We start from the raw sequence: 23,077 nt of genomic DNA, 5'->3' as shown, positions 1-23,077 counted from the left end.
ACACATCGCTCAACTGATTTCAGATGTCATCTATTGTTTGCAGGGATCGTGCCCGCAAGACACCCAGTGGACCCGAAGAAGTCCAACAGGGTCTTGGGGTTTTCAGCTCTGGTTACGGGCCTCTGTTAGCCCTACAGGGTGGTCGTTCCCCCCAGCAAGGTCACGCCATCATGACATAGGTAAGTATGCACATCGCTCAATTGATTTCTGATGTCATCTATTGTTTGCAGGGATCGCGCCTGTAAGACACCCAGTGGACCCGAAAAAGTCCAACAGGGTCTTGGGGTTTCCAACTCTGATTACGGGCCTATGTTAGTTCCACAGAGTGCCCGTCGCCCCCAACAAGGTCATTAGGCCCCCCATTAACCGGGCTTTCATCAAGAAGTACTGCGCCCCCAGGCAGGCGCAGGGCAAGACACCACAGTAACCTGGGGATGGCTGGCAGCGGGCAACAGACGCACCGTTGCCACCTCCAAAGCCCCTCAGCTCATCCACAAAAAAGTTAGTGCGTTGCCTATGACCCATGGTCGACCAGCAGGCGACCAAGTCCAAAGCCAAAGATAAGCAAAGTACTAGGTCCGTGGCCGACAAGTCATCAAGCGTCCAGCTCAAGACGTTAAAGAAGCGCTGCTAGGAGGCAACCTAGTACCTTTTAAATTTCTGCTTGTTATTTGATCACCTTTTGTTTCTCAAGTCATAGTAGGACACACCTAGTTGCTCATGATCCTAGGAATTTAAATAAAACGAGCACAAGCTCGGAAGGTAGTCATACCTCACAAAATATATATATGTATGTTTAGGTAGTAGGATACCTTAGATATGCATGTATATAGCAAAAATACCTCAAAATATATATGTGTGTGTTTAGGTAGCAAGATACCTTGGATATGCATGTATGTAGCAAAAAGATACCTCACAATATATATATATATATATATATATATATATATATATATATATATATATATATATATATATGTATGTATGTATGTATGTATGTATGTATGTTTAGGTAGCAAGATACCTTGGATATGCATGTATATAGCAAAAATATCTCACAAAGCATATATATGTATGTTTAGGTAGCAAGATACCTTGGACATGCATCTATATAGCAAAAATACAACACAAAAATATACATATGTTTAGGTAGCAAAATACCTCATGAAAAAAAGGAAAAAACAAAAACAAACAAGAAAAAGAAATAAACAAATGATAAAAAGAAAAAAAAGAGAAAAAAGAAAAATAAGTTGTCTAACTGAAAAACCAACATGCTTTTGAAAAGAGATGACTTCCAGCTTTTCTTTGAAAAAATTTCACTGATCATAACCAGTTTTTAAAAAATGTGTATACACCTGAAGAGTGAATGCTGTGAAAATTTTCCCGAACACCCAAAACGGACTCGGATGAATGCACAAATTGATAAAAGAACATATTTTGGAAACACTGGGTCGACTTAAATAGGAAAAACGTTCATCTAGATCTTATCTTATCTAGATTTTATTTTATTTATAAGCTTTTCTCTCTCTCTCTCTCTCTCTCTCTCTCTCTCTTTTCGTTTTTAGTTTTAGGCTTCTCTCTCTCTCTTTTCGTTTTTAGTTTCGTTTTGTTGAGAAGGAATAAATTTAAGTTTTGCGATTCCAGTTTTTACTATTCACGTAGCAATAAAATTTCATTTGCTGCTTCAATCTGCAATTTCATTCTTTACTGATTAATGGAAGGCTAAGTCTCCAACGTTGTTTTCTCTTGAGGATCAAGCACAACTCTCTTTGAGGTTCTATTATTACTATTAAATTCTGATCAGTTTCTCCTCTTCACTAATTATTCTGTATTCGTTGCTATTGATCAATGCATGCTTAGTGCTTGATTAATTGTCTCTACGCTTAATTTACGTTCATGCTTAATGATCGTTCATGATTAATTGGTGTATGTGTTGCTTAATCACATAATGAATGCCTTATGTTAAATTTCGCTTAGTAATTTAATTTAAGGTTGGATTAAGTGGTTGAACTGATAAAGGATAATTTCTCATAACTTAGGATAAGAGACTTGCTTGTGAATCAAGGGAAAACAATGTGTTTTAATTCTGATATTTTTTTAATTAAAATTTGCTCGCTGTTTAATTAACAAAAGCAAACAACCCCCCCCCCCCCCCCCGCCAATTTGTTACTGTTTTCTTACTATCTGTTATGAACGTTTGGTTGACCATTGCTCGTTGGGAGACGACCTAGGATCACTTCCTAGATACTGCATTTTTAATGTTTATTTGATTTGGGTACGGCCTCGATCAAATTTGATCTCCTTTTCCACTTCTTCCATCTTTTTGTTTGGAATTGCTCTAGGTGGGAATGGAAGAGGGATATGAGGCTGCGGTAAGTCAGAATCACAAGAGGAGGGTCCACCTGCATGAAATTTTTTGTTAGGAAGGTTTCTCTTTTGTGCAACTTTCTCATCCTCTTTTTCAGGTGTAGAATGAAGCTTGACAGGTTCAGGTGCAGGTGCTGCTACTGGTGGAGGCACTTGAATTTGGTTGCCAGACCTCAAGGTGATGGCACTCACATTTTTCGGATTCTGCACAGTTTGTGAAGGCAATTTGTCAGAATTCTGGGACTGAGCTTGGTTCATCTGAGTAGCCATCTGCCCCATCTGATTTGTCAGACTCTGAATAGAAGCTCTTGTCTCTTGCTGAAATTGCATATTCTGGATGGTCATTTGCCTCACTAACTCTTCTAAGGAAGGTTGAGGAGGGGCCTTAGTTGCTTGTTGTCTTTGTTGTTGTTGCTACTGCTGCTGCTGTATTGGAGGAGGAACATATGGCTTGCTTGGACCAGCAACATTTTGGAAAGGAGGGGCAGGCTGTTGTTGTTGTGGAGGACTTGTCCATCTCAAATGTGGATGATTCCTCCAACCTAGATTGTATCTGTTGCTTGAAAGATCATAATTATTTTGCTATTGTTGGTTTTGCTGCTGAGGGGGTCTATTATAAATGTTTGCAACATAAGCTTCAGGTTGCTCATTGACTCCAGATTGCTGCAAAGAAGGACAAAGATTTGTATGGTGATCTGCAGAAGAACATAGACCACAGACTCTTGCAACAGGTGTAGATTTCTGATTCATGGCAAGCTGAGTTACTAGGTTGACCAAGGCATCAAGTTTTCCTTCAAGCTTTTTATTTTCAGTAGATGAAGATGAATCCGTGGCCACCTCATGGACTCCTCTAAGAACAATAGCATCATTTCTTGCACTGAATTGTTGGGAGTTGGAAGCCATCTTCTCAATCAAATTCCTAGCCTTAGCAGGGGTCATATCACCAAGAGATCCACCACTGGCAGCATCAATCATACTCCTCTCTATGTTGCTAAGTCCCTCATAGAAATATTGAAGAAGAAGTTGCTCAGAAATCTAGTGGTGAGGGCAGCTTGCACACAATTTCTTGAATCTTTCCTAGTACTCATACAAGGTTTCTCCAGTAAGTTTCCTAATGCCTGAGATGTCTTTTCTGATGGCAGTGGTCCTAGATGTAGGGAAGAATTTCTCCAAGAACACCTTCTTAAGGTCATCCCAGCTTAAAATAGGCCTGGGAGCAAGGTAGTATAGCCAATCTTTTGCCACTCCCTCCAGAGAATGAGGAAAAGCCTTTAGAAAGATATGATCTTCTTGGACATTCGGGGGCTTCATGGTGCAACAAACAATATGGAACTTCTTAAGATGCTTATGAGGATCTTCACCTGCAAGACCATGAAACTTGGGCAACAAATGTATTAGTCCAGTCTTGAGAACATATGGAACACCCTCATCAGGGTATTGAATACACAAGCTTTCATAAGTGAAATCAGGTGCAACCATCTCCCTAAGAGTCCTCTCACGAGGTAGAGGTTGAGCCATGTTCTCGGTATGAAAATTAGTAGCGGAATGCTCAAAATCAGAATATTCAGAATCACCCTCAATAGAATGCTCACAATGCACAGAATAACCAGGATGCACATTATGCCTAACTAATCTATGAAAGGTTCTATCTATTTCAGGATCAAAGGGTTGTAAATCACCTGGATTGCCCCTAGTCATGCACTATATGCAGCAAATACTGTGTTTCTCAATAAGCACCTAACAAGGGGGTAAAACTACAGCTATACTCAAACGATATCAAAATGAGCTGAAATTTTGTGAGGAACACCCTAAAATCATGAAAAGATAGCACAAAAATTTTCAGACAAAAATTCAAAGTCTAACTATGGAAAACTGCCTAAGGAAAGTTTAGAAAAATAGAACAATAAAACTTGAAAAATAAAAAAAAACTAGTAAACAGGCGATTTTGAAAAATAGAGCAAAAGTTATGGCCGTTTGAAGTTTTGCTAAACACAAGTTCTCAAATTTTTTTTTGAATCTCTCATATCCAGCCACAACAAGTGTTCCTGGTATTTTTCACACAAAATATGAGTCAAAAGAACCTACCACACAAAAATTCAGCCAAAAATAACAAACCTAACTATCAAAACAAAAATCGCCAATTAAATTGTCAACAGCCGTCGCTAATGTAATGCTGTGTGAACAGTAACACAAAATTAGTCTCTAATTCCGTCGCTAAGCACCATTCACAACAAAACATAAAACTGAAACAAGAGAAGCGCTGAACAAGGGGTACTACTAAATTGCAAAACAGAACATCAAATAAAACAGAACAACACACTAACACAACATACTAACACAACACGAATACACTAAACAAAAGAATTAAACGTAAAACAACTAAACATAAAGCACGAATCACTAGCTATTATGAACCTTTGGACCACTGTTCCCCGGTAACGGCACCAAATTTGATCGAGGCCGTACCCGAATCAAATAAACATTAAAAAGGCAGTATCTAGGAAGTGATCCTAGGTCGTCTCCCAACGAGCAATGGTCAACCAAATGTTCATATCAGATAGTAAGAAAACAGTAACGAATTGGGGGGGGGGGGTTGTTTGTTTTTGTAAATTAAACAGCGAGCAAATTTTAATTAAAAAAATATCAAAATTAAAACACGTTGTTTCCCCTTGATTCACAAGCAAGTCTCTTATCCTAGGTTACGAGAAATTATCCTTTATCAATTCAACCACTTAATCCAACCCTAAATTAAATTTCTAAGCAAAATTTAACATACGGCATTCATTATGTGATTGAGCAACACATACACCAATTAATCATGAACGATCATTATGCATGAACGTAAATTAAGCGCAGAGACAATTAATCAAGCACTAAGCATGCATGGATCAATAGCAACGAATACAGAATAATTGGTGAAGAGGAGAAACTGATCAAAATTTAATAGTAATAATAGAACCTCAAAGAGAGTTGTGCTTGATCCTCAAGAGAAAACAACGCTGAAGACTTAGCCTTCCATTAATCAGTAAAGAACGAATTTGCAGATTGAAGTAGCAAATGAAATTTTATTGCTATGTGAATAGTAAAAACTGGAATTGCAAAACTTAAATTTATTCCTTTTCAACAAAACGAAACTAAAAACGAAAGGAGAGAGAGAAGCCTATAAATAAAATAAAATCTAGATAAGATAAGATAAGATCTAGATGAAATAATATCTAGATGAGATCAAATCTAGATATGATAAGATAAAATCTAGATAAAATAATATCTAGATGAGATCAAATCTAGATAAGATAAGATTTGGTAGAATAAAATTGTCTGCTCTCTTCAAGTCCAAGCCCAATTCCGGATTCAAGCCCAATTGCTTATAATTCTCCTGAAATTAAATTAAAAACACAAAATTAGTCCTGTAGGTCCAATTGATAAAACTGCATAATTAAATTGATAGTTAAGGCTAATCAGTAATTAAAATAGTGACAAAAAGGGTTAAGAAATAGGAGAAAATGATGACACATCAGTGCACAGACATGCTTAGCCTTATTCGAAGGAAAGCTTACATAAGCAAAGTGGCGCTTAGCCATATAGGTCATGCTTAACGCTGAACAAAAATTCTCAAAATCTTAATGTTTGAACACTTGCGCCACTTAGCGCACAGACACGCTAATGTGCCATCATTTTCTTCTATTTTCTAAACCCTTTTTGCACCATTTTAATTACTGATTGGTCTTAATTGTCAATTAATCAGGCAATTTTATTATTTGGGCTCATTTAGCTAATTTGATGTTTTTAATCTAATTTCAGGAATTAATGAAACATTGGGCTTAATCCGGATTTTAGTTAATTTCTAATTAGGAAATTTCGCAATTTTATTTTATGTTGTTCAGTGTTTATTTCGTTTTGGGCCAGAGTATTGTAATAGGGCCCAGTGACTTTGAGTGACTCTTTTTAAATAGCAGCCTTGGGATTCGTGCAAGGCATTATGTTATGCTATTTTCATTATTCAGAGCTTTGGTTTTAGGTTTTCACATTTTTCTGTTCCCTTGTTACGGTTTTCGTTCTTAATGCAAATTTCCGTTTTCTGCTTCTAATTACGAGTTCATTCTTGCTTCTTCTTCTACTTTCATTTACGTTTCTGTCTCATTTACGTTTCTGTCTCATTTACGTTTCTGTTCATTTACGTTTCTGCTTCATGTTTCATTTGCGTTTTCTGTTTGAATCCATGGAAGGCTAGATTTTCTGGTGTTGTTTCCTTTTGAGGACGAAGCCCAACTCTCTTTGAGGTTTCGCTTGTAATGTGGTTTCCTGGCAGTTTTCCCTTCACCTGTTATTCCAATTTCGTGAACATCAATCAGTGCACGCTTTGTGTTCGATTAATTGCCTCTGAGCCTAACTTGTGTTCATGCTTAATGGACGAAGGGCTAACTGGTGTATGTGGTGCCTAATCACGTATTGAAAACCCTAAGTTGATTTTCGCTTAGTAAATTGAAATAGGGTTGGATTAAGTGGTTGACTGTTAGGGACGAATTCTCCATAACCCAGGATAAGAGAATGGCTTCTGAATCAGAGGAAACAACCCGTTTTTAATATTAGTAGTTTCGTATTCCAGTTTACTTGTTCTGCTCTTTAATTACCAAACAACCAAACCCCCCCCCCCCAACGTTACTGTTACTGCAAGTATATTATGAACATTTGGTTTGTCACTGCTCGTTGGGAAACGACCTAGGATCACTTCCTAGTTACTGCATTTTCATGTTTATTTGATTCGGGTACGGCCTCGATCACACGCTTAGCGGGCTCATCACTTACGTTCATTAGTAGGGATGAACACGCTTAGCGCAACATGGTCCACTTAGCGCGTTCATCTGGAAATCCAAAATTTTGACAGTTGCAATGAACAGGCTAAGCGCATAGGCGCGCTTAGTGCGTTCATCGCGATTTCCAGACAAAACCACAGGGGTATTCACCCCTTTCAGCCACATTGCCCCTAATGGACTTCTAAATTACCTAAAATCCTACATTGACTAACCCGAAAACTAATAACCTTAACCTAACATCATACAACTATGAAAACAAGAAATCATTTATCCTAAGGTTTGAAGAATGAAAAATAAAAAATAGAAATGTGCTAACTTACTTGGATTGTTCTTGAAATGAAGCAATGAAGATGCAGGCAAGCAATACACACGCAGTAGAAAGTACACAAGTGCTTAAGGTTAGGAAGGTGTAGAGGTTTGGGTGCAAAGGTAACACCCAAAGGGCCTCTGAGCTTAGCGTGCCAACATGACATTTGAGTTTAAAACCCAAGCGCTTAGCCTAGCCTCGCGCTAAGCCCAACTCTAAGTTGTAAAGTCCCGTAAGCATCTGGGGCTTAGCGCGGCAGGCTGCGCTTAGCGCTTTCTATAACACAAATTTTTTTTCTGCAATATGCATTTAGCCTGAGATGTGAGGCTTAGCATACCATCAAGCATCAACTTATAGAGAGTAGTTCAGGATTAGTGCAACAAGCGCACTTCCAAGAATTCAAAACCCATAAGAGATTTGTGCTTAGCGCTTCCTGGCCCGCTAACCCAGGTTAAAAACTCAAGTTACAAAATTAATCTTTGGCTTAGCGCAGGATAGCACCCTTAGCGCTGCTACAAAGAAATTTTTCTAGAGAAGAAGTGGCACTTAGCGCATCATCCATGCTAAGCCCACTGATTAAGGTTCAATTACTATGAAGATATTGGGCTTAGCGCAGTGATGTGCGCTTAGCTGAACTATTCAGCCAACCAATCAGGGGTCTCTGTGCTTAGCGTGTGAAGATTGAGTGCTTAGTGCAAGGTCTGCGCTTAGCGGATAGACAATTGTAAAAATTTTCTAAGTCTTTTTCTGTCTATCTCTTCACACAAGCGTAAAACCCCTTGTTCATTACTAAACAAGCTGAAAATAATCACAATCACAAGCAAGATATCCTAACTACATGCAAGAGATAAGAATGAAAAATAGGAAAGGGAAAGAAAAGCTGGGTTGCCTCCCAGTAAGCGCTCTTTTAACGTCACTAGCTTGACACATCGTCCTATTATCCAGGATCCAAGAGAGTTACTACTTCAAGGACCTTCTTCTCAGGTCTCTTTTCCTCCATCACATGCACTTTAAAACAGACATTTTGGCTAGGTGAATTGATACAATCCTACCCCGCAAGGGCATTGGATAGAAGACTTCAAGTAGATTGGGCCTGAGATGCAAGAGAAGGCCCTAGGGTTCTCATGAGCCTTAGGGTAGATTTCGGGCCCATGGGCTAAGTATGAGCCCACTTATCTTTGTACATATTAGATTAAGGTTTCATTAATTTTGGGTCTTGTATTTAGGGCTCCATAATGTAGGTAGGGTACCCTAGAAATATAGGATTTTCCAGCCCTTGTATTTTAGGGCACCTAGACTAGTTTTTGTATTAGGGGTAGTTTTGTAATTTCACATGCACTAAGTGAATATTTTATGTGTGTGGTTGGAAATAAATTTAATTGAATTGGTAGAAGCCCAATCCAATTAAATTTTAGAGGGGGAGGTGAGCATTTGCATACTACACCCCATTGCCACATCATATAGTCACACTTTGTGCATGTCCTTCATGCTTTACATGCCTCATGAGACCTAAGCACACTTAGTGGAGAATCTTGGAATTGATCTTGGATTAGTGGGCTGAACCATAACTAAAATTCACTAATCATAATTAGTAAAATTTTGGCTCCACAAATTCAATTTCAAATTCAAGTAAAATTTGAATTGAAATTCAAATTTCCTTCCAATTTTCTGTGACACTTAGGCTATAAATAGAGGTCATGTGTGTGCATTTTTTAAAACTTTGATCATTTGAATATTAAACTTCAGATTTCAGAGCTCTTTTAGAGCACAAAATTTCGTGCTCTTCTCTCCCTCTCCCTTCATTCATCTCCTTCTTCCTCCAAGCTCTTCTCCATGGCCTCATATGGTGGTGAGCTTCTTCTAGACTCATCTTCTCCTTGAAGTGGCGTCTCCTCTCTCTCTTCCTTCTCCATTCCGCTGCCATTCATATTCCAAGAAGCAGAGGGATCCATTGATGAAGAAGATCCTAGGCCTACAAGCTCCAATGGAGCTTACATCATGTGGTATCAAGAGCATCATCATCTAGGTGATGTTCTTTTACTTCCTCTATCTTTTTGTTCGGTGAATTCTCTTTAATTCCTTGTTCTTCATCTTATTCTCCATGTATATCCTCCATTGTCTTGTGGTTTGGTGCTATTTAGAGTTGATTCAAAAAAATAAACCGATTAAATCTTCGATCTACACTTTTTCTTGCATTTCTATGGTTCAAATTTTGTAGATCTACTCTTGAATTATGTTTTTGTGTTGATTTTAGGTTCTATCATTTTTCATTCACAATATTCTTCTTCTAAACCTTAGATCTAAATTTTCTTCCAAAATATTGATTAGAAAAAAAACACAAAAATCTAAGTGTAAATCACTTAATCCATGTTGTCTTAGAGTCATGTTTAGTCATAGTAATTGTCACATTATGTTCTAAGTTTGTGTTGAATTTTTATTTTGTTGATTGAATTCTAGATACATTTGTTCATGTATTCTTGTCATTCTTAGCCTATCTTTTGAATTTTGAGTCTAATTCATGCATGTTATTTAGTTCATAACATGTTCTAAATCAATTCCTAGAAGTAGTCTTGTTGTTGAACTCTTTTTTTTTTTTTTTCTAAGTTTCCTACATGATGCCTATGATGAAGTTGAGTTGTGGTGCTGAGTTGTGGCTGGATTTGTGAATCAAATAAGTCTTAAGCTCTCTTGAATTGTTTTATTCAAGATAATTGAGCATAAGAAAACACAAATTGTAACTATCCAAGCCTTAAGCAACATAAACACTACTCTTGATTTCTAGGTTGAAATAACTGGTGCTGGCAGCTTGAACATACGAACTTGTATAAATTACTGGGAATTGATAACTACGTGTTTTGAGCTGAAATTTTTACTGAATTTTCTAGACATATGGAAAAAAATTATAAAAAAAGAACCAAGCAATTTGGATAAAATTACAAAATAATAAAAATCACACAAGTTGGCAGAAAAATCAGTGTCCAGGAAAAAAAAAAGTGAAAGGAAATTGTGCTTGTTGTTTTGGCTCAAAATTTGTTCTATAATTGGTGCCTATTTTATACCAATCCTAGTTCTGAAATTTCAATTGAAAATTACTGTGAATACAAGTGCCCAAACTAGAGGTTTCTTGAGTCTTTTTTTTAATAGTTTTTCTACTCTACTCTAGAGCCATTATAGGTTTCTCTTTGAGTCCTAGCTTGCTTTTGTGTGCTTTTCATTGCTTTAATTGTTGAATCATCCTTGAAATTTGTCTTGTTAAAACTCTATTGGTTTAGCTTTCATTTCATTTTTTTTTCTTTGGTTATTGCATGTCTCTTTGTTTCCTTGCTTGTGAGTTGCCATATAGGGAATTCGAAAGGAGGATTGGTGCCATATCTTGAAGAATTTGGTGCCATAAGTTGTCCTATGGTTGTGAGCTTCTTCTAGACTCATCTTCTCCTTGAAGTGGCGTCTCCTATGTCTCTTCCTTCTCCATTCCGCTACCATTCATCCTCCAAGAAGCAAAGGAATCCATTGATAAAGAAGATCCTAGGCCTACAAGCTCCAATGGAGCTTACATCATGAATCTTTGTCCTCATGGAACAAATCAAAGCTGATCTTCTGATCTTCTATGCCTATATGCAACATCTTCTTCCCCATGTCTACTATGTAGCTTGCAATAGACATGAATGGGCAGTCAATAATGAGAGGAATGTCGGCATCATCTTCTATATCTATGACAATGAAATCAGCTGGAAATATAAGGTGTTTAACCTTCACCAAAACATCTTCAATGACTCCATATGGACTTGTAATGGAGCGGTCAACTAACTGGAGGGTCATGCGTGTAGGCATTATCTTTATCTCTCCAAGTCTCCGACACATGGAAAGAGGCATTAAATTGATACTAGCTCCCAAGTCTATGAGAGCTTTGCCTACAACAACCTCACTAATAGAACATGGTATCGAGACAACTCCAAGATCTTTATGCTTGGGTGGAAGAATGCGTTGAATCGCAACACTACAGTTACCTTCCACAACAATTCTGTCATTATGGATGTACCGGTTCTTCTTGGTTAACACATCCTTCAAAAATTTGGCATAAAGGGGCATTTGCTGGAGTGTTTCTCCAAATGGCAAAGTAATTTCCAGATTCTTGAAGATATCAAGAAATCTGGCCAAATGTCGCCCTTTATCTTTCCGGGAGGGTACCAATGGATGAGGTACCTCCTTGCATTCAATAGGAGTAGCCTCTTTCTTCTTTTCTATGTTAGCCTCACTCTTTCCCTTCTTCTTTTCAAACTCAACAACCTTCTCTTTTTGTTTTTCATTTTTCAACTTTTTTATTTTTCTTCTTTTTCTTTTATTTCTTTTTCTTTTTCTTTTCTTTTTCTTTTTCTTCCTCCTTCTTTATTTTCTCTTCACAGTCTCTTATTGGTGTCTCTCCTTCTTCAACACCTTCTACTTCCTCCACAATTTCTTCAAGTTCAACTAAATCATCAACCGGTTCCAACGCCAGTTCATTAGCCAGCTGTTGTTTAAATCCCTCCACCTTCTGATCAGCTTTACTTTCCTCCGCTTGAATCGCCATTTTGCTCCTAGTCATCACGGCTTTGCATTCTTTTTTAGGATTTTTCTCTATGTAAAGCTATTTTATGATCTTTCAGCTAATTGCTTTGCAAGCTAGCCCACCTGGACTTCCAGATTCTTAATTGCAGACTCAGTGCTCTTTTGGTTAGACATTGATACTTGCATGAATTGAGCTAGAGTCTCTTCCAGCTTTATGGTTCGGTCATAGAGACTTGGCATCTGTTGTAGTGGCCTTGTAGATGAACTTGCCTGGTCTCTCTTGAATTGGTTACCAGGGTGATTTTACCACTGTCTCTGCCGTTGATACTGCTGGTTGTTCTGAAATCCTGAAAATCCACTTGTATTGAGATTGCCTCTGGGTTGATTCCCCATATAATTGACTTCATGTGCAATTTGCTCTTCATTAGGGATACAACATCCAGATTCATGAGCTTCGCCACAAATTGTACATCATGCAACCTGCAAAATAGAAGAATGTGTAGTTTATGCAGAATGAAGCTGAGTTGGCAACTTACTGAGTGTTTCTGTTAGTATCTCGAGTTGCTTGGATAGAAACTTGTTTTGTGCCAATAGAGCATCCTGTGAGGTTAGCTCCAATAAACTCTTCTTGGTAGGAATGTGGGCTTGGTCTCTCAAAATGGCTATGTCACTAGTAGCCATGCTTTCAATTAAGTCCATTGCTTCTTCAGGGGTTTTCATTTTGATCTTACCCCCAGCTGAAGCATCCAAGAGCTGCTTAGATTCTGGTCTCAACCCATCTATGAATATGTTGAGCTATATTGGTTCTGAAAAACCGTGAGTGGGAGTCTTCCGCAATAAACCTCTGAATCTTTCAAGTGCCTCACTCAATGATTCATCTAGAAACTGGTGGAAGGAAGAAATGGCAGCTTTGCCTTCTGCGGTCTTTGATTCAGGGAAGTACTTCTTCAAGAACTTTTCTACTACTTCATCCCATGACTTCAGACTATTTCCTTTAAAAGAATGAAGCCATCTCTTAGCTTTTCCAGATAAAGAAAATGAGTATAGACTCAACCTGATTGCATCCGCAAGCACACCCGCCAACCTAATTGTATTGCATATCTCTATATAGGTGGCCAAGTGAGTATAAGGGTCTTCATTGGGTAAACCATGAATTAGATTATTTTGAATTAGCTGTATCAAAGAAGGAGGATCTGTAATTGTCTGAGCTTGAACTTCTGGCTGTGCAATACTAGTGAAAAATTGTGGCACAATAGAACTTGAATAATCCTCTAGGGTTACTCTTCTTGGCTCTTCAACAAGTTATATATGAGAATGCCCTGCAATAGGAAAACTAGAAGATGCCTCAAAAGATCGAGGTTCTTCTTCTGGAGTTACTGCTACTTCTAAATCCTGCAAAAAATTTCTGATACTCTCTGAATTACGCCTTCTATAGGTTACTTTTTGGTCCACTTTTTCTTTATACAAATATGTTCAAGGGAAATCTGATTTGCCGAAAAGCGCACCAGATCGTCAAGTATTTAAAATTAAAACGAATGAATCCGAGTATTGAACTCAGGGAACTAGTCTTAGACAGGGTTAAATTCAGGAATAAGGCATTGTTGAAAGAAACATTGATAATTGATGATTTAGAACATAATTAAACTAAGTCTAGGCTAAAAACAATAAAAATGCAAGTAAGTAAGATTGACAGCAGTAGGTAAATATGTTGGGTCTTTCTAACAAGCCAGCTGATGCATATAAAGATGTTTCTCTAATCAATCATGTTTTTTTGTTCTATGCTATAGCCTAAATTACTAAACCTCGATCCCTAGTTAGACTGAATCAATCCAAGCTTCGTCCTCAGATCCCTCTTGTTGGACTAGGCAAAATTTAGAAAGCCCTCCTAGGTTTAGACTATCTTAAACTGAGCTTCATCCTCATATCCCTCTTGTTGGACTAGACTTAGCTTAAATAGCTTATGAAAGTTTAGACTAATTTAGCCTAAGCTTTGTCCTCAGATCCCTCTTGTTGGACTAGACTTAGACCAAACAACATTATTGTGATAGGATAATTAAAACCAAAACTTAATCTGCAGATCCCTCTTGTAAGACTAAGTTTCAATTCTGCTTCATTCAAGTTCTAAGGCAACAATACATTTCCCAATGCTAAAGTCACCTAACTATGCACACAAATGGGTGATCAGACCAAGAGCATACATAATTTAAGCACTGAAAGAAGCATTGAACACAAGAAACACAATCAATTAGATATTAAAATAATTACATCAGTTGTTCTTTAGAAATCCCCAACAAGAGTGTTTAGCCAACCATTATAGAAGAAACCCTAACAATAATGAGATTACAAAACCTAGGTATCTCTACAAAAATTGCTCCTCTTGCTGCCTCTAGAGCCCTTTTCCCAAAATTGGCACTATGGTGTGCTCTAGAATGTTGGAAAAATCTGTGTCAGGCTATTCTCTACCCTAATTCTGCACAAGACAAGCTTTAAATAGGCTCTGAATTCGCGACGTTGCACTTAGCGCCACCATCGCGCTTAGTGCGCGTAAGTGGATTTGAGCATAGCGCTAGTCATGCGCTGAGCCTGGCAGAAGACAACTGCTGCACTTAGCGCATTGATCTCGCACTTAGCGCGCGACCTTGATATTAATGCTCTGCCAAATTCTTCTGTCGCACTAAGCATGCTGAAGTTGCGCTTAGCAGTGGATGCGCGCTTAGCCCACTGATGAGCTAAGCCTAACTGTCACTTTTGACATTTCATGACTTAGCCTCTTTTTCACCTGAAATTGCACATATTTCATCATTAAATTCAATGGAAATATTCTAGAGACAACTTTAACAATAAAACAAGATCTATTTACAAAATCACTAAAAAATAACCATAAATTGGGGAACTATACAAGTTTTGGAAAATGTTTTCTATACAAAAGTTAGTCATATAAGACGACTAACAGTGGCTTTGGTGGTAAGGGCAAAGGCGCATGCATAAGACCAATAGTTATTGTAGCCTTTGATGCAAGAACCATAGGTGCAAGAACCTCATGATGAGGTTGCACAATAGTGGTTGGTGGTTGTGAAGGTGGTTGGAGGAATGAAGGTAGCCTTTGTTGCTTCATTATCATTGAAGGATTTGAGTGATGAATTCAAAGTTTTCTTGAGCAGCAAATTGGTCCCATGCGTTTAGCAAGGAACCTTCTTTCCATGGTCTCTTCTAGGTTGGCTAGTCAAAGGTGCAACCGTTCTTGAATTCTCTCTTCAGACACACTAGTTGGAGCAAAGGTGGTTAAGGGGGTTATCTTGCGAGGAGTACTAGAAGTGATGACAATTGCTAAGGCATCTTCAACAATTTGTGGAGGTTCTAAAGTAACTTTAGTCATTAGAGGTTCAACAACATCGACTTGAGGTCCAAGATGTACATGAAGATTGTTGAACAACTCTCTGGATTCAAGCTTCTCCTACTATTGTTTGGTTTCAGCCTCTTTTTGCAAGTCCATCAGTTGGTGGTTTAGTTTGTCTTGTTTTTGTTGAAGCTAAACTACCATTCCTTGACCAGGAACCCATGAATTCTGATTAAGAGAGTATGGACACTCCTTAAGCATGGGAAACCTTTCCCGAGCAGTGACAATGGCTCTTCTCATTGTAGCTTTAGAATATTTGTGCAAGTCCAAGAGAAAACAAGAGCGAAAAGGAGGAGTATCATGGGTTATACATTGATAAAGCTCATCATCTCCTTCTTTCCTTGGAAAACACATATGCCAATCATTGAAGTGATGTATCTTGGTTGGACTTAAAATCTACACCATGCATATATGATTGGAGTTATCTTCCATTTCATAGTCCGAGGTGGGCGCATGGCGAGAGTTTTCATACATCTCTTTAAAGTAAAAGAGCATGACATCATTTAGATCAAACTCAATGCCTGGCTTTAATGTAATAGTCTTTATAGCAACATCTCTTGTAAAGTACCTACTGCAATCATAAGGAATTGGATGCAAGGCAACATTGTCTTTTGGGCTTTGATGAGGCATGAGCTTGCTGTGAGGAGGAACTTTGCCTTTCTTCTTTCATAAGTCCAAGGGTTGAAACCACGGAGCTATTCAATTAGGCATGAACTTGATGGAGGTTGTGTGCCGGATATTTAGACCTAGAGGATATCATGACCATTGATCAATTAGCCCACATTGCATCATTATCATCCCAACATTGTATACATCATCCTTAGCTAGAAGGAGAGCTTGATGGCCATAGTATAAGGGAATAAACTTAGACATGGGAGTGAATAGTTGGATGTGCTTTGGATGGAGAAATAAAGGAAAGAAATCATCAGATGATGGATCAATTTTTTGTGCATCAATCTTGCAAAACCATCCAATGATGTCCTTAACATAACTGACCTTTTCTATGCAAGCCCCAAAAGGAATCCTGTCAGCATTCTTGCATTGTGTTGTAGAGGATGAAGGCTTAGATACCTTGGGGTGAAGTCACTTCCACTTTGGCAGAGGAAGAACTTCGATCCCTGTTGGTGGATCCTACTCAGAAGTAGTGGATGCAGCATGAGAATCTTAGTGCTTGGGTAGAGGACACGTAACTTCCTCTTCTTCAATATTCAAAGGGAACTGCATCCAATCTATTGTAGGTTGGAAGTTCTCTTCTATTCTTCTTTGAATGTTATAAGCATTCTAAAAAAGAAAAACAACCAGAAAACACAACTGTTCAATGTATTCAACATAAATATTTAGGTCTATGATAACCAAGTCTTGATGTTGAAAGTGATCAAGGAGGATGGGAGATGGATGTGCTTTATATTGAACTTAATCATCCATATCAACAGTGCAATCGGTTTGCTTATTCTTTCTAAGATAAATAGTCTCAGTTCTTCAAAGGCTTCGTTCAAACTATTGAACATTTGAAGTCTGTTGGAGAACTAGTTGAATATCAACTGGAGGAGGGTCATCGGTAGCATCATCTTGAATGGAGGATTGCTCACCCTCTAGACGCTTGGGTCGCTGGGCTCCATTATTTTCTTGTTTTCTTGTATGAGGTTGAGTTGGAGGAGGATGAGCCTGTCGTGTTGGTTTCACTAAGTGTAACGAGAATAGGAGGTGGACGTTGTTGAGTAGGTGCAACTTTGGACAAAAGTGTATCCATTTGTGTCTTTGTCCTCTGCTCAGCTTGAGTAACTTCTTCTTTCCACGTCTACTTTGTCTTTTTCAGTAGCCTTTTCCTAAATTTCATCCAACTGATTATCCTGTCCAATGATGAGTCCAAACTTTTTTTGAAGTTTAGCAAGTATGGAATCATCCACTTAGGGAACTTGTTCGAAAGAACCATTATCTACCAGTCTCATCTTGGATATGTTCTCTAGGTTGAATGTTTTCTATTTTGGTAGAAACACCCCCATCCAGGTAGATTTTGTCTTGCACATCTATAAGTTTCTCATACAAGAATTTTCTTATAATGACATGGATTTCGAATGCCTTAGTGAGGATGACACTACAATATATATCCTTCTTGATGCTCTCATCCTTCATCACTTCAGTAGCAAAGTAGTTGAAGAGAATCTAGGGCAAGTCAAAAGGAGTGCCCTCCATAAGGTTATACAAAATGAACTTGTGAGCGTTAGACAAGAAATCCTTTGATCCTTGAATGTGAATGATGGCCTTGTTGACTATCTGCTGGAAGATTTTGGCCTTACTCAACAATGTTCCATATTGCCTTCGGGTCTTAGCCCAGTTAGGTCCTCACAAAGAGTTGTTCATCTCCCCAGCTGTTCATGAACTTGGTCTCATGACTCTCATAGCCAATGACTTGAGCAATGGTTTTGACTAATAGCTTCACTTGGATGCCAAGCACTCTTCCAACAAAATATCTTCCAATATCTTTAATTCAATAAACTTTGGCAGTCCTCCAGAACTCTCTGATTAGTTCAGACACTACTATTTTAGGATCTTTAAAGAAATGGTGAATGCCACACAATAGAAGATGGGCTAAGATGAGATAGCTACTATTTTCGAAAGAGTCAATATTGAAGAAGTGTTCAACATGAACTCTTGATTCGTTGTCTTTCATCGTTACTTCTTCAAAGGGAATGGTTACTAGTGCAAAGTAGGGGAACCTTCCTCAGATGATGCAGAGGGAGGGTTGTTTCTTGGCCATTGTTAGGGTTAGGAAAATTTCTAGGTTTGTGAAAGGAAGAGAGGTTAGGGTGCAAAGAATGCGAATGTGTTGTAGAAGGTTTGATTGTTAAAGGACGTAATGATAAGTGATGGTGACAATTAAGTTTTTAGGGTGAAGAGAGTGAAAGAGATCATGGGGGGAAGTTGAAAAGATATTGACTTTTTCAAACAGGATTCGACCCACTTCAGGGGACTTAACACAAGTACACTCAAAATGTTACGTTTCACTAAACTTGCATCCAAGTTCACTGTTCATATATTGGACGCATGTGTGTAGTGCATAAATACTAACCATGGGCTCAGTATGAGCCCACTTATCTTTGTACATATTAGATAAAGGTTTCATTATTTTTGGGTCTTGTATTTAGGGCTCCATAGTGTAGGGAGGGTACCCTAGTAATGTAGGATTTTTTAGTCCTTGTATTTTAGGGCACCTAGACTAGTTTTTCTATTAGGGGTAGTTTTGTAATTTCACATGCATTAAGTGCACTATTTGATGTGTGTGTGTGTGTTGGGAGATAAATTTAATTTAATTGGGAGAAACCCAATCCAATTAAATTTTGGACCATCTTAAGGGGGAGGTGAGCATTTGCTTGCTACACCCCATTGCCACATCATATAGTCACACTTTGTGGATGTCCTTCATGCTTTACATGCCTCATGACACCTAAGCACACTTAGTGGAGAAACTTGGACTTGATCTTGGATTAGTGGGCTGAACCATAACTAAAATTTACTAATCATAATTAGTGAAATTTTGGCTCCAAATTTGGCTCTACCAATTCAAATTCAAATTCAAGTGAAATTTGAATAGAAATTCAAATTTCCCTCCAATTTTGTGTGACACTTAGGCTATAAATAGAGGCCTTGTGTGTGCATTTTTTCAAATTTGATCATTTGAGAAATTAGACTTCAAAATTCAGACCTCATTTGAGGCATAAAATTCATGCCCCCTCTCTCCCTCTCCCTCCACTCCTCTTCACCTACCTTCAAGCTCTTATTCATGACCTCCTATGATGGTGAACTTGTTCTTGATTCATCTTCTCCCTGAAGTGGCATCTCCAATCACCTTTCCTCCTTCTCCATTTTGCTGTCATTTATCTTCAACAAGTAAGGGAATCCATTGATAAAGAAGATCCAAGGTCTACAGGCTCTACATGGAGTTACATCATGTGGTATCAGAGCATCTTCATCTAGGTGATGTTCTTTTGCTTCCTCTATCTTTTTGTTCGGTCAATTCACTTTAAGTCCTTGTTCTTCATCTTCTTCTCCATGATACTCCTCCATTGTCTTGTGGTTTGGTGCTGTTTGGAGTAGATTAAAAAAAAAATAAACCGATTAAATCTTAGATCTACACTTGTTGTTGCATTTCTATGGTTCAGATTTTATTGATCTACTCTTGAATCATATTTTTGTGTTGATTTTAGGTACTATCATTTTTTAGTAATAATCTTCTTGTTTTTAACCTTTAGATCTCAGTTTTCTTGAAAAATATTGATTAGAAAAGAAAACACAAAAATCTAAGTGTAAATCACTTCATTCATGTTGTCTTAGAGTCATGTTTAGTCATAATAATAGTCAGATTATGTTCTAATTTTGTGTTTAATTTTTTTTTGTTGATTGAATTTTAGATACATTTGTTCCTGTATTCTTGCAATTCTTAGCCTATCATTTGAATTTTGACTCTGATTCATGCATGTTCTAAGTTTCCTATATGACGCTTATGAAGAAATTGAGTTGTGGTGCTGAGTTGTGCCTGGATTTGTGAATCAAAATAAGTCTTAAGCTCTCTTGAATTATATTATTCAAGACAATTGAGCATAATCAAACACAAATTGTAACTATCCAAGCCTTAAGCAACATAAACACTACTCTTGATTTCTAGGTTGAAATTCTGGTTGCTGTTAGTTTTGGCACACTGTGTTCTTAACTCCACCATGGCTTGAATACTTTGCTTTTTTAGCTGTTAGTTTTAGCTTCATTTTATTTTTTGGTCTTTAGATATTGCTTGTCTCTTTGTTTCCTTGTTTGTGAGTTGCCATATAGGGAATTGGAATGGAGGATTGGTGCCATCCCTTGAAGAATTTGAGTCAAGAAGCAAAGGGTCAACCACCTTAAGAGCTATTGGACTAAGAAACACTCCAAATTTAGTGAAACACATGGATAGAGCAGCCACAAACATTGACGATTTTTTTTTGTAACTTTGTAATTGGCAATTGAAGAGATCCAAAGAGTCAAGACATTCGTGAAAATCATCCAAGCAACCCAATCATGGCAAAATAGTTAATCAGCTCAATAATGAAGAGTGATAAAGCCTCACAAGATATACACTCTATCTCTCAAGTGTCTAGGCTACTGTTTACTCTCGAAGCACCCATGAAAACAAACACCACATAGACTTGGCAAAATTCTAAAATTGACAAACAACTTGACAAACACATGCACATGAGGATCAAAAGGTCTTTAAAGGTTGTAATGGGGCCAAGGACAAGGTAGGAAAAAAATATGGAATAAGTAGCTAAATCCCAAAGGAATAGGGGAGCAATGGGGAATAAGTGGAAATTAAGCACAAGTAGTAAACCCAAACCCTCTAATATCAACAAAATCAACCAAGGCTCCCAAATCAAGTCCTCATAACAAGACATCATTTATTCAACTTCACTTTTTTTTTTAATAGTACGCATTTGCAGAATTTGCAGCAACTGAATTTTTTTTTTTCATTTTTTTAAATAGTATGAATTTGAAGATTAAAGCAAGAACTAGGCAATATATATATACATCAAGCATGGCCAAAATAAAACATTAAGCATGGCCAAAAATCTTATCTTCCATTGAAACATACCCCCCCACACTTATTCCCAAAACAATTCCAAAGCTCCAAAATTCCTTAAGGGTAAAATGATATCATGGTTTTTCACTTAAGGCTTGTAATGAGCTCAAAACAAAGAAAGGGGAACATAGGCTCAAAGGGGCTATCAAAGGAATTAATTCAGGGTAGGTCCATTTGGCTAGAGGCTTATAAGAACAAAATTGCCTAAATCATTTCCAAATATACATGTGAATTAGGAAGCATCAACAAGAATCAAGCCAAGGCTATTGTGCAAGCAATCAATAGGGCAAAACACACCAAAAGATTATGATGATGGATGGCTCAAATTCTCACAAAGGTAAACTTATCACTTTCAAATTGAGCTTTCAAAACTATCATGACATGTAGAGGAAAAACAAGGATTTCAAATCACAAAATGTCAAGAGACTTTTATTTTCAGAACAATTACCCATTTCTTGAACATATCCTATAATTCAAAGAAAAATATGCAAAGTTGTACATGCAAACAGAATTGACCTAAAATATTAAACTAGAAACCCAACAAAACTAACAAATTTAACACAACTAACAAAATTAACAAAACTAGCAAAACCAAAACGAAAGAACACTCCCCCCCCCCCCATACTTAAACAACACATTGTCCTCAATGTAGCACAATTAAAAGATTAAAAGCAATTAAACCATCAAATAGAATCGGACAAATGTAATAAAAGTAAAGAAGGAGATACGAAAAGAAAAACTTCCTAAGTCATGGTGGAAAAGAAGTAAGTTGAAGTAAGGAGACCTTTTGAGCAAGGACAACCCCCAATGTGTAATTGGATGCATCACACATTAGCTCAAATGGGGCTGTCCAATCAGGTGCTTGAATGATAGGGGTGGTAGTCAGTGCTCTTTTGAGGCAATGAAAGGCCTCTTTGCATTTATCATTAAAGTCAAACTCCACCTCCTTTTGCAACAAGTTGGATAGTGGAGGGCTACCTTGCTAAAATCTCTTATAAAGCGCCTGTAGAATCCTGCATGACCAAGAAAAGATCGCACCTCTCGCACGCAAGAGGGGTAAGACAATTATGAAATAACAGAAATTTTTGCAGGATCTACTTCAATGCCCTTTTTGGAAATAATGTGGCCTAAAAATATACCTTGCTCTGTAGATGCAATTGGCTTTGATGTTTTGATGATGATCATGATGATGTGTTGCAATTGATGCAAATGAGCTTTTCAAGATTAAAATTCAAGACAATACTTCAAGATTACAAGTCACAATATCAAGATGATCACTAGAATATTAGGAAGGGAATTCCTAATTGAATTAGCAAAGGTTTGACCAAGTGATTTAAAATAAAAAGTGTTTCTCAAAGGTTTTACTCTCTGGTAATCGATTACCAGAGGATGTAATCGATTACCAGTGGCCAAATACGTTTTATAACAGCTATAAAAATTTGAATTCGAAATTTTAGACTGTGTAATCGATTACACAATTTTGGTAATCGATTACCAGCAGTTAGTAAACGTTTTAATTCAAATTTTAAAAGTTGTAATCGATTACACAATTACTGTAATCGATTACCAGACAGGAATTTCAGAAAAATAATTTCAAGAGTCACAACTTTTCAAAGGCTTTACTCATGACCACCAATGGTCTATATATATGTGACTTAAACACGAAATTGCTCAGAGATTTTCATAACAACAAAGTGTTTATCCTCTCAAAGAGCAAATTCATTTTATCCTCTTAAGAATTCCTTGGCCAACTTGATTGCAATTCATTAAGGAATTATTTGAGTGCTCAATCTGTAAAATCCATCTCTTTCTAGAGAGATTTGTTCCTCTTCTTCTTCTCATTCTCTAAGGGATTAAGAGACTGTGAGTCTCTTGTTGTAAAGGATCTCTAAACACAAAGGAAGGGTTGTCCTTGTGTGTTTAGAACTTGTAAAAGGAATTTACAAGTTAGTGGAACTCTCAAGCGGGTTGCTTGGGGACTGGACGTAGGCACAAGGGTGTGGCCGAACCAGTATAAAACTGAGTTTGCATTTTCTCTT

At 37.6% G+C, this 23,077-nt stretch overlaps 1 protein-coding gene across 1 annotated transcript; it reads right to left on the bottom strand.

Annotated features, from left to right (window-relative positions):
* Positions 1–11,043: 11,043 nt before the first annotated feature.
* Positions 11,044–12,055, bottom strand: LOC114401859. The gene is made up of 2 exons (XM_028364437.1): positions 11,923–12,055; positions 11,044–11,780 (listed from the first exon to the last, which is right to left on the bottom strand). The coding sequence occupies exons 1-2, from the start codon at positions 12,053–12,055 to the stop codon at positions 11,044–11,046; spliced, it is 870 nt and encodes a 289-aa protein (XP_028220238.1).
* Between the last annotated feature and the right edge of the window lie 11,022 nt (positions 12,056–23,077).

This window comes from Glycine soja, chromosome 20, assembly GCF_004193775.1.
Source record: "Glycine soja cultivar W05 chromosome 20, ASM419377v2, whole genome shotgun sequence".
Classification (NCBI taxonomy): Eukaryota; Viridiplantae; Streptophyta; class Magnoliopsida; order Fabales; family Fabaceae; genus Glycine; species Glycine soja.
Note: the sequence above shows the minus strand (reverse complement) of the source record. Positions and strands in the feature narration are given on the sequence as shown.